The 13329-nt window shown below is 38.9% G+C and overlaps 1 protein-coding gene across 3 annotated transcripts in view; it reads right to left on the minus strand.

Moving 5' to 3' along the window:
• Window positions 1–13329, minus strand: part of Cenpp (centromere protein P) — a 210215-nt gene that overhangs the window by 174684 nt on the left and 22202 nt on the right. For all 3 annotated transcript variants that reach the window (XM_006992281.4, XM_076573313.1, XM_076573314.1), the window contains exon 5: window positions 2130–2226. In XM_006992281.4, the coding sequence (XP_006992343.1) occupies window positions 2130–2226 (97 nt within the window). The remainder of the gene's footprint in view (window positions 1–2129; window positions 2227–13329) is intronic.

Raw genomic sequence — 13329 nt, forward strand, 5'->3', positions numbered from 1 at the left:
GTTATCAACCAAGCATTTATAATTAATATAAGCGTCAGTGTGTTTATTTGAGAGTGGCTGTGGGACAGGAAAAGTCCTACAGATTGATGATATGGTTCAGAGGTTAAGAGAACCTACTGCTCTTGTAACGGACCCAAATTTAGTGCCAGCACCAATAACTCCAGTTCTTGGGACTCCAATACCCACCTCCTTCTAGACTCTACCAGCAACATGTGGTATACTTACAAACGTGCAACAAAACACTCATACACACACATAAGATGAAAATGAGATATTTTAAAAATTATTTACACCTTACAAATACTGCAAAAAGTACACAAAAGCAAAAGACATATGTGATGGTTTGAATAAAAATAACCCCCTTTGGCTCATATATTTGAATGCTTAGTGAAAGGAAGTGAAACTGTTTTAAGAAAGATTAGGAAGCGTGGCCTTGCTGGAGGAGGTGTGTCACTGGGGGTGGTGACCTTTAAGGTTTCAAAAGCCCATGCAGGCCCAGTGTTTCTCTCAAGGCCTGCACCAGATGTGAGCTCACAACTACTTCTCCAACTGCATGACTGCTTGCCTGTTGCCATGACCCCTGCCATGATGATAATGGATCAACCCTCTGAAATGTGAGCAAGCCTCCAATTGAATGCTTTCTTCTATAAGTTGGTCATGGTGTCTCTTCATAGTAATAGAACACTAAGACAACATACATAACAGAATAGACACCTTTGTCCATGGCCTGGAAATTTTATATTAACAAGAAAATAAAACAATATCCAGATTCAATGAAATCTCTTTTAAAGTATCAGTGATGCTTTTTTGCAGAAGCATAAAAATAATCTTAAAATTTATATGGAATATTTAAAACTCCATATAAACAAACAAAAAAATTTTGAAAAAGAACCAAGAGAAAAGACTCATTTCTACAAACTTCAAGACTTATTGTAAAAATACAATAACCCAAAGAGTTATACTTATAAGTAATGTAAGAAATCAGAGAGCCCAGAAATGAAAATATAACAAATTCAAGAGAATTACTTGAGGGACTGCAATGTGGGAACTGCCCATTTTTCATCCTGGAGAAAGGCTTATTCCTGACAGGTTTTATTAACTCAATCAAAGACAATGAATAAAATAATAATTAAAAAAAAGAACTGAACCCCAAGTACAGGAGAATTAGTACTAGTCTTTAAAATAATAGTTATAGGTTAGGCTTCTGAAGGACTGGAACCTTGAAATATTATTTATGCTGATTCATTGAGAGGTTTTTGTGTGGCTCACAGCTATTAATAACAATGTTATGGAAAAAAGTAGGATCTGAAAGATTAGAACACAAGCAAACAACTTTTGCTTATGTCCCTAAACAATGGTTTTCAAAAAGCAGTCTTTGAAATATTTCCATCAGACTTAAAAGCATTGTTTCATAAAAATCAGGCTTCAATATTTATACTCCAGATGTACAATAATCCAGCAGCTTAAAATAGTCTGGCATAGAAGCTACAATTATATTGTTTTGTAACAGTATATAACAGGTTGCTTAAGGCACTGTGTACATAGCCTTGGCTGGCCAGAAACTCACTATGTAGACCAAGCTGGCCTCAAACTCAGACTGAGCTGCCTGCTTCTGCCTTGTGAGTGTGGGGGTCAAAGGTGTGCACCGCAACACCTGGCACTATACGTTCTTCACTGGCATTTATTCTTGTATTTTATGTGCTCCAGAAAGGCCAAATTTTCAAAAATAAAATTTTCAAATAAATGGGACTATAATGAATAGTCAAAATAATAAAATTCCATAATATCATTTATCCATTGATTTACACAGAAGCTTATCACCCATTTATTACAAATAACTGCTAATTTATTAAACTAGTGATAATATTCTCTACTCTTTGAAATTTAAAGCAAGTATGTAGTGCGTGCCTTTAATGCCAGCACTCAAGAGGCAGAGTCAAGCAGATGTCTGTAAGTTTGAAGCCAGCCTGGTCTACATAGTTCCAGAAAATCCAGAGCTACAGTGAGACCTTGTCTCCAAAAAATAAGAAAGAAAGAAAGAGAGAAAGCAAATTATGAGTGTATCACAACAAAATTAACACCAGCTTCATTTTCTATATATATTTAAATTTAAAATCTTCAGACTTTACCTTAAAATGATTAAATGTGTTCTTACGATATTCATACAACTCCACAAAAAAACGTAGACTTCGAAAAAACATGAGCAAATCTCTTTTCTCTTCTGCTCTGTAAGAGTAAGATGCTATGATTAATAAATAGTATGAAATGATAGGCTCACTTAGCATTTGCTTCTTATTTTTTCTATTAACATGTGTTACACTAACACTAAAAATGACCTTGACGCCCTTCTATATGTTGAACCCTGCACTTGTATAAGTCTTTATTCTGTGACAGCTAATGCTAATTGCCTGAAACCACTATCTTAGCCTGGAATGCCCTACTCAAATGTTTGACCTATCCAACTTTCAACCACCCAAATACCACATTCTCCAGGAAATCTTATTTGATGAATGCAAAATAATGGGCTTTATGGCACAAAGTTTCTATCCCACACAAGTTCTTGAGTGAGAACTCTAGACACCATGTGGGGGCCGAAATTACTTAAGGTCAGAGAATCTAAGCTTGCTTTACCCAGCAGGGCTGCATAATGGGATGATTTGGCTATGGGCGTGGTTACCAGGTGTTTTAAAGGGTCTGCACTTGGCTGTAATTGTGCTTTAATCTTCAAAAAAAAAAAAAAGGTAAGTCTTAATGTGGATGAAGGAACATGTAAATGTGAAATAGGAGCATGTATAAAAGCAGTATAAAATGATATGGTTTGGTGTATTTGTGTGTCTGAGTATAAGCACAAATTTTTTAGCTCTATCTCCTGAAAAGGAGCACCAAGAAACAAAGCACTCCAATAGCAGTGAACACATCATGTGTCAGATCTTGGTCTCTAATACTAGTCCCCATTAAAAGTCCTCAGAGAAATGACTCAATCCATGGACGAGGCAGAAGAGGTTTTATGTACTGCAATTTCTGAAAACCTTTTTAATATCAAATTACAAAGAAGTGCTTGAAGATATGACAAAGTAGTATCACATGGCTGTAGGAGCCAGTTCAAATGGATTTCCAGTGGTCAATCTTCAGTTATTTTTATCACCAACATAAATAAAAAGACTAAGAAATTATTCAACAGGTTTGGAGAGATTGCTCAGTGGTTAAGAACATTTGCTGCTCTTTCAGAGGACCCAAGTTCAGTTTCCAACATCTACATCTGGTAGTTTACAACTATCTAGAAGTCCAGTTTCAGGGTTTCCAATGTCTTCTTCTGCCCTCTGAGGGTATCTGTATAAATAGTGCGCACTAAAAACCATGTTGATGTCCGTGATCTGGGCTGCCACTGAAAACCATGTTGATATCTATGATCCATGATACCTCCAGCTGCTATAGGCAGAGAAGCTTCTTTTGCAATGGTATTGACCGATGACTGCACTCATAACTTAATGAGAGACATTGAAGGCTTCTGTGCCAACCTCTTTCCCTACCCTCCTAAATGAAACAGTCCATACATGAAGCTATTTAAGAATCCTTACAAATTATGATGAAGATGCTAAAGTGTAACTATTCACACTTGATGTTTTCTGGTGAAGGGTGGGAGTGGGATAGGGGAGGACACAGTTCTCTTTAAAGGGCTGGCCACTGGGAGTTTGGCCAGGCTCCAATGACTATATGGGCAACACAAATTGGACTTTGGGGGTGGGGCACAAGGGTGGGAAGGACCTGGAAGGAATGGGAAGCATGTGTGATCGGGATGCATTATATGAAATTCCCAAGAAATTAATAAAAACATGTTGAGGGGAGAAAAAAAGAAATACTTCAATGTGATGATTTTCAGATGGTGTCCTGAAATTTCATCTTCCCACTGAGACAACTCCACTGGTAAACCCTGTTTGATATAGCTATTGTGGAAATTCGGCAACTATGGAAGGCTTCCAACATTCAGGGTAAGGCTTAGACAGCAAACTGGGGTTCACTTCAGTCAAGTTCAGCTCTTGGCACAACCACAGCTATCTGGTGAAGTCTGGGTGAAGAAAAAAGGACTCTGTATATGGCATCTGTGTGCTCTGATGGCTGATATTGCTTCTGATCACAGAGGTGCAGATAAAGGACAAGAAGTTGTGGGGCAGTGTGCTATGGGATGTCTTTCTGTATGCTGTGAATATATGTTGTTCCCATTTGTTAATAAATAAGCTGCTTTGGCCTATGGCAAGGCAGCTTAGAGACAGGTGTGAAATCCAAGCAGATATACAGGAAAGAGACAGGTGGGGAGAAGAGATGCCAGCCCGCCACCCAAGGAGCAATAAGATGCCAGCAGACCAGTAATGCCATAGCCACATGGCAACATACAGATTAATAAAAATAGGTTAATTTAAGATGAAAGAGCTAGTTAGCAAGAAGCCTGAGCCATAGGCCATACAGTATGTAATTAATATAAGCCTCTCTGTGTTTACTTGGGACTAAGCGGGTGTGGGGCCAGACAGGATATAGGAAAACTTCTGTCTACAACCGTGGTGGTGGTGGTGGTGGTGGTGGTGGTGGTGGTGGTGGTGGTGGTGGTGAAGCAGAGGCAGGTGAATCTGTGAGTTCAAGGGTAGCCTGGTTTACAGAGCTAGTTCCAAGACAGCCAAAACTGTTACACAGAGAAATCCTGTCTCAAAAAAACGAAGGGGGGAAAAAAAAGTCTTTAGACTTCTTTCTACTTATCCCAGCTGAAGGGGTTTCCATAAGACATAAAGGGCTAGTGACCTTTTATGCTCCATTTTTATTTTAGAAACCAGGCAATCAGGAAAAGGACAGTTATAATATTACAGCAGCCAGATAGCAGAAAATTGAGGAACTCTACACAATAGCCAACTGTATTAAACCCATGCAAACAGACATACTACTTAACAGCAGGTAGCTACTGTGGAAAACAGAATGGCAGTTTGTTGCTTGAATTCTAAATGGTCTTATAATAAAAACCTGGAGCCAGATGTCAGGATGAAAGCTGAAAGATCAAAGAAACAGAGCAAGCCACAGCCACCACCTCTTACCTCACCAACTCCTTAGCCTGAAAAGAGAGTGAGTTCCTGTCTCCTCCTACCTTATATTCCTTTCTCTGCTCAGCCATATCACTTCCTGTCTTAACCTTCCTAGTGCCGGGATTAAAGGTGTGTGCCACCACTGCCTGGCTCTGTTTCTCTTTTAGACTGGATTAATCTCATGTAGCTCAGTGTGGCCTTGAACTCACAGAAATCCAGACTGATCTCAGCCTCTGCCCCCCGGAATGCTAAAATTAAAGGTGTGCGCCACCACTGCCTGACTTCTGTGGCTAACTCTGTGGCTAGCTCTGTCTTCTGATCTTCAGGAAAGCTTTATTTCTTAGATTACAAACAATATATCACCATAGAAGTTCTTCAAAAAAATTAAAAGTAGGGAGAGGAGAGATGGCTCAGTGGGTAAGAGCACTGTTCTTCCAGGGGACCCAGGTTCAATTCCCAGCATCCACATGGCAGGTCACAACTGTCTGTTGTTACTCCAGTTCCAGGGGATCTTACACCTTCACACAGACATATGAGCAGGCCAAACGCCAATGCATATTAAATAAAAATAAATTATTAAAAAAAATTAAAAGTAGAGAACCAGACGATGGTGGTGCACACCTTTAATCCCAGCACTCAGGAGGCAGAGGCAGGTAGATCTCTGTCCATTCAAGGCCAGCCTATTCTATAGAACAAGTTCTAAGACAGCCAGGACTACACAGAGAAACCATGTCTCAAAAACCAAAACAAAAATTTAAAGTCAGAATTACTACACACACCAGCAATTTCATTTCTGGGTATATGCCTAAAAGATAGGAAAACAGACTCAAAGAGATACTTGTACACTCATGTTCATAACAATAATTACAATGTGGAAAGGACCTTTGGTGGTTTGAATAAAAATGGTCCCCACAAGCCCATGGGGTGTGGCATTATTAGATGTGTGTGACCTTGTTGGAGGAGGTGTGGTCTTTTTGGAGGAAGTATATCACTGGGGGCAGGCTTTGAGGTTCCAGATGCTCAAGCCCAGCCAGTGTGATACTGTCTCTTCTTGCAGCTGCCTGGGGAGCAAGTGTAGAACTCTCACTTACTTTTCCTATACCAGGCCTGCCTGCATGATGCCATGCTTCCCACCATGAAGATAACAGACTAAACCTCTGAACTGTAAGCCAGCCCTAATTAAATGCTTTCCTTTATAAGAGTTCAGTCATGGTATCTCTTCATAACAATAGAAACTCTAAGACAGGACCTATATGTCCACAGGCAGATGAATGGATGACCAAAATGTGATATTTATTTACAACAGAATTCTATCTTAAGACAAGGAATTTCTGACATGTACTACTATGGATACACCTTAACATTATGCCAAGATTGACTATATATAATGTACCATACATTTCAGAAAGCTGTAAGAATTTTTAATGTAAACAAATATAAATAAGGACATATTTAACTTGATTCAAACAATATACAAAACATATATATCAAAACAGCATACTTATGAATTTTTTATTTTTCTAATGTATCAGTCAAATCAACTTAAATTTTAAAAAATACCGTGTTGCCGGGCGGTCGTGGCGCACGCCTTTAATCCCAGCCCTCGGGAGGCAGAGCCAGGCGGATCTCTGTGAGTTTGAGGCCAGCCTGGTCTACAAATAGAGTTCCAGGAAAGGCGCAAAGCTACACAGAGAAACCCTGCCTCGAAAAACCAAAAAAAAAAAAATACTGTGCCAACTAAAGCCAGTCCCCTCCCAAAAAACAATACTTCCTAATTCCACTTCTATGAGGTACTTAATGTAGTTAAAAAGTCAAACAAACAGAAAGTAGAATGGCAGTAGTCAGTGCAAGGTGAAATATAGATAGGAAGCTATAGGGTTGTTTTGTTGTTGTTGTTGTTCAATTGTTTTATAAAAATTATTTTGTCTGCCAGGTAGTGGTGGCATACACCTTTAATCCCAGCATTTAGGAAGAAGAGGCAGGTGAACCTCCATGAGTTAGAGGCTGGCCTGGTCTGCAGAGCTAGTTCCAGGACAGCCAGGACTACACAAAGAAACCCTGTCCCCAAAAAAATGGAAGGAAGGAAGGAAGGAAGGAAGGAAGGAAGGAAGGAAGGAAGGAAGGAAGGAAGGAAGGAAGGAAGGAAGAAATGAAGAAAGAAAGAGAAAAAGAGAGAAAGAGAGAAAGAGGGAAAGAAAGAAAGAAAGAAAGAAAGAAAGAAAGAAAGAAAGAAAGAAAGAAAGAAAGAAAGAAAGAAAGAAAGAAAGAAAGAAAGAAAGAAAGAAAATTTCTGAGTAAACAAATTACTCTCCAAAGGATATACACCTAAAAAACGCAACAGTTTCTTCAATATGGCCTATAAGCAAAGAGACTAGATTCCATTAACCAAGTAAGCAAAAACCAAACACTTCAGCATGTGATGAGAAAAAAAAAATCATAGAATGACCAAAGTACAAAGATACACAAACACCAACCTGATGACAGTAATGTAACTTTAAAAGAACTTTAAAAGTACAGTTCTTTTGTACTTATCAAGATTACTATTATTATAGCATGCATACTTTTCAATTACATACAAAAAGAGTATGGGGGAGGGGGCTTTTACCGCTGTAGGATTGATTATAATGCGTCTATTTTTCCTAAGGAAAGTCCAAACTTTAGCAAATGTAAAACATATGTAATGGATTTTTCACAAAATGTTTGCAAAAACATTTCAATTTCAACTAGAGTAGTCAGAAAACCAAAATGATTCCAAATGTCTCTTTCTTAAGCACAAAGCAAAGCACAAAGAGAAATTTGGGATTAAAAACTCTATGTTCTCCTAGAAATGAATCTAAATTATATGTTAGTAATAATTCACTTAAATATTATTCTTCTTCACTTTCATACAGTGTTGGTATTTCAAAATAGTATGATCATCTTGGAAAACAGTTTGTAATTTATTATAAACTTAAACATACCAAACATATCCTTATACGATTCATGATTCCTTCCAATTTTGCTTACTTGCTCTAAGGAAAAGAAAATTTATATTCACTAGAAGTCTTGGAATGTATCCTCCATGAGTGAGGGGCATGAAAGATACATTCCAAGGCTTCTAGTGAATGCCTAAAACCAAAATAATATCAAATCTTGCATATACAATGTTTTCCTATGCACATATAACAATGATAAAACTAACTTTATTAATTAAGCACACCAAAAGATGTGTTCTAATAATAGAACAATTATACTGCAGTGAAAGTTTATTATTATGAATAATGGAAATATAGTATCTCTCTTGAAAGAGTCAAGACAAATCTATTATATAACTTATAAAAACAATTTATACTAGACTTAAGTATTTTATGTTAGTATTTGGATATATATATATATATATATATATATATATATATATATATAGCCACGTTGTATGTACACATGTGTACGATTGGTCCCTTCAGAGATCAGAGAGGGCATATGACACCCTGGAACTGGAGTTACAGATGATTGTGAGCCACCACATGGGTTCTGGAAATCAAACCTGGATCCTTGGCAAGAATAGCAAGTGTTCTTAACTGCTGAATCATCCCTCCAGTCCCTACTATACATTTTACCAACATGATATGTATATAATTCTAATATGGTATATTTACTAAACTCTGAAACAGTACAAATGTGGTTCGATGGGTAAATAGGTTAATTCTGGATTTGCCAGGAGTTAAGAATTGCAGAGTAATAGTACAAAGAGTTTGTGTAAATATGTGTTGCTGGAACAATTCTTTTTTTCTTTTTTTAAAATAGGGTTTCATTACATAGCATAGGTGTCTTAGTTAGGTTTTTATTGCTCTGAAGAGACACCATGACCATGGCAATGCTTATGAAGGAAAACATTTAATTGAGGGGTCTTGCTTAAAGTTTCAGAGATTCAGTCCATTATCATCAAGACAGGGAGCAGAGCGGTGTTCATGGCAGTGTGCAGGCAGACATGGTGCTGGAGCTGAGAGTGTTACCTCTTGCAGGCAACAGGAAGTCAACCCACAGTCATACTGAGGGAAGCTTAAGCAAAAGAGACTTCAAAGCCCACCCCCACAGTGACACACTTCCTCCAATAGGGACACACCTAATAGTGCCATTCCCTTTGGGGGCCACTTTCTTTCAAACTACCACACTAGGCAAGCCCAGAACTTGTGATCCTCTTATTTTAGCATCCCATTGCCAGGGCGACAGGCATGGACCACCATGCCTAAAAGTTTAATACCTTGGTTATGATGATGAATACACATAGTTATAAAGGTGGTCAACTCAACGACAGTATACAAAGAATGTCTATTTTACATTTTTTCAAGTAGTAAATAAGCACAATGCATTTGGTCATCAAAGTCTAAAAGATATCTCAGGGAAAATGTATTAGATACTTAAAAAAACACCATATCTTGTCTATAAAATATTCATACAACAGAACAAGAATGAATAACAAGCTATTTTATAAACTCACTAAAAATATAATAAACAAGCAGGGCAATGGTGGCACATGCCTTTAATACCAGCATGTGGGGGACAGAGTCAGGCAGATCTCTGTGAGTTTGAGCCAGTGTGGTGTACAGAGCAAGTTCCAGGAAGGCCAAGGCTACACAGAGAAACTCCATCTTGAAAAACTAAAATATATATATAATAAACAGTCTGTACTCCATGTTGTATGTACACTGAATAGTTTTATGTCAGCTTGACATGGGCTAAACCCCAATTTAAAAACAAACAAAACAAACAAACAAACAAAAAGCCTCCATAAGATCAGGCTGTAGGCAAGCCTGTACGGCATTTTCTTAATTAGTGATTGATGTGGGGAGGACTGAGCCCACTGTGAGTGGTGCCATCCCTGGGCTGGTGGTCCTGGCTTTTATAAGAAAGCAGGCTGAGCAAGGCATGAGGAGCAAGCCATTAAGCAGCACCATCCATGACCTCCATATCAACTCCTACTCCCAGGATCCTATCTTGCTTGAGTTCCTGTTCTGACTTCCTTCAATGATGAACAGTGATTTAAAAGTGTAAGCTAAATAAACCCTTTCCTCACCCAACTTTTTGGTCATGGTATTTCATCATAGTAATAGAAACCCTAACAAAGACAGTATTTTTTTTTTTTTAGGGAGGGGGGGATAATGCTCTTCCCTGATGTTATTAAGTAAAACAGGTTACTCCCTCAGGTTATTAAGTAAAAACCCCAGTGTCGGGTGTCAGATGTTTCCCTTTAAGTTGTTGGTTAACTTAGGAGCCAGAAATGCCCAAAGCAATACAGGCTACTGTCACTGCCCTTGGGTGCCCACCAGAATTTGATAAGACCCTGTTGCTAAAGATAGCACACACTTTGGTCACAGGACATAAAGAACTTAAGCTGGTATTGACCTGAAAACTTCATCCCTGAATGACTGCTTTCATAGTCAAAAGGTGCTACGTGTACTAAGGGAGAAAAGCCATCAATGGTTGTGGTGGTTTGAATAGGTATGGCCCACAAAGACTCATGTGTTTGAATGCTTGGCCCATAGGGAGTGGCACTGTTAGGAGGTGTGGCCTTTTGGAGGAAGTGTGCCATTTTGGAGACAGGCTTTGAGGTCTTATATGCTCAAGCTACGCCCAGTGTGGCAAGGAGTCTCCTTCTGCTGCCTGCGGATTAAGATGGAGGACTCTCGGCTCCTTCTCCAGAACCTTGTCTGCCTGCATGTTGCCATGCTTCTCACCATGAAGATAATGAACTAAACCTCTGAAACTGTAAGCCAACCCCAATTAAATGTTTTCCTTTATAAGAGTTGCGGTGGTTGTGGTGTCTCTTCACAGCAATAGAAACCCAAACTAAGACAGAATTCGGTACCAAGGAATGTGGTAGTGCTTTGATAGGTGAGAGCATGTTTTTGTTTGGAGGAATACAGACTTTGGGACTGTGAATTGGAAAAGCAGTTGAACACTTTAAGCGAGACTTAATGGGCCATCCTAATAGAAACATGGGATACAGTAGTGCTGAGGGTGATTTGAAGTGTGGGGGGCTGGATCAAAAGGTTTCAGAGGAGAAAAATGTTAGTATGTGGCCTAGAGACTGGTCTTGTTATCTTTTGGTGAAGAGAGTGGCTGCTTTTTGCCTTTGTCCAAAGAGTCTGCCTGAAGATAAGTAAAGAGATTTGGATTAATTCTGTTGGTTGAAGAAATCAGAAAACTGTTTAGTATAGACTCTGTCATGTGGTTAATAGTGTTCACTCTTATAAGATTTATAATGAAAAGGAGAAAGCTGAGCAAGAAAAAATAAAAAATGTACAGACTGAGGAGAAAAGGGATATCAGGAAGTGGAATGGAACTCAATTCTGTGTTCAAGGAGATAAACAGATTGAGAAATGGAATAAAGGGAGTGGTATCCTCAGGGAAAGACCCCGCCCAGCTAACCTTCCAGCTTGTGAAAAGGAATTAAAGAACAGTTTAGGTGTGATAGTGCACACCTTAATCCCAGTGTTCAGAAGGCAGAGGCTGGCAGATCTCTGTGTCTGAGGCCAACCTGGTCTACAAAGCAAGTTTCAGGACAGCCAAGCTTAGGAGTGAAGAACAGAAAACTGATGAAGATGTAACTGAAGGAGGGGGCCATGTTCCAGTCCCAGCAAGCAGAAGAATGTGGCAGCTTCAACCATGTGGTTCTGGCTTTAGAATCAAGGACAGGAGAAAGGGTTTATGGAATCTCCCTCCATGACTAAGGAAAGCCACAGAGGCCATGCATGTGTTTGGGGTGTCCCTGAATGGAGGCCCAGAGAGGCCATTGCCCAAAGCTGTGAAGGTGAAGCCTAGATTGCCTTGAAGACCCCAAGATGTTGGAGATGACAGAGCCATGGAATACCTGCCAAGGAAAGCTGCTAACATAGAGTGGAACAAACCCAAGAGAGAATTGTGTTGTAGTCAACAAAGCTGAAAGGAGTTGGATTTCTGAAGAGTATTTGGACATCAGACATGGAGATACAAACTTTAGAGTTTGCTCTGCTGGTTTTTAGTTTTGCTTTGGTCCATTTTTTCATCATCTATGGGGAACAGCCTCATATAGCATGACTCATTCAAGAGCAAAAGTTGTTCATTAAATTTTTAAAAATCTGTTTTGCAAACCTGTTAAGAAAATGAAAAGGCAAAGTACAAAATGGGAGACACACCTGGGAAAATACAATTACAAAGAGGTATCTGTTCTCAGAACATATAAAGAATTTTCAAAGGAATGGTGAGAAAATAAACAACTAAATCAAATAATTAAAAAAACAGGGAATGAAGCTTCAAAGAGAATAAATGGACAGCAACATGTAAAGACACACTGTCAACAATCAGGAAAATGAATACACTTCTAATACAGCTTATGTAGAGGGAGTTCCCACAGAGCTTTGCAGCTGGTTTGATTTCGAGTGTTAGCACCTGGATTTTGATCTGCCTTTTGTGACTGCTATCTTCTGTTTGAAATATGTAAATCTTATCTGAGTGCTTTCGAAAAGATTCAAAGTCTATGCAAAACTTGGTTGCAGAAGAACTTGGAAAACCTATCAGCAGACCTGGACTTAAAGATGATCAAGAGATTGATATTTGTTAAATAGGAGCTCTAATATTTCTAAGGTTTGGCAAGGAATCCTAGCTACTAAAGAGGGCAAGGCAGAAGTGTAGTAGAATATTATTTTAAGGGGTGTTACTTTTGTTTATGTTGCATTTGTTTAACTCTGCGAAGCTGTGTTACTGTGCCTGTGGAAAACACCTGATGGTTTAATAAAGAACTGGCCAATAACAAGGCAGGAGAAAGGAGAGGCAGGGCTGGCAGACAGAGAAAGTATATAGGGGGAGAAATCTGGGAGGAAAAGAGCTAGGAGCCAGATAAGGAGGACTTCAGGGCCCAGCCACCCAGCCACCCAGTCACCCAGCTACACTATAAGCCATGGAAGAATAAAAGTAAGATTTACAGAAGTAAGAGAAAAGGAAAAAATCCCAGAGGCAAAAGGTAGAGGGGATAATTGAAAGTTAAGAAAAGCTGGCTAGAAACTAAAGCAAGCTAAGGCCAGGCATTTATAAGTAAGAATACATCTCCATGTGTATTTATTTGGGAGCTGGGTGGTGGACCCCCTCAAAGAGTAAAAAACCACCACCACCACCAACAACAACACAGAAAAGTGAAAGTTGGAAACTAGCTATGTCCACAAAGGGAAATCTAGTCTCAAAACCAAAGTTATGATTAATATATTAAAAGATCCAGTCAAAAGGTCAACAGCATACATATATAGTGACC

Source organism: Peromyscus maniculatus, chromosome 5 (assembly GCF_049852395.1).
Source record: "Peromyscus maniculatus bairdii isolate BWxNUB_F1_BW_parent chromosome 5, HU_Pman_BW_mat_3.1, whole genome shotgun sequence".
Classification (NCBI taxonomy): Eukaryota; Metazoa; Chordata; class Mammalia; order Rodentia; family Cricetidae; genus Peromyscus; species Peromyscus maniculatus.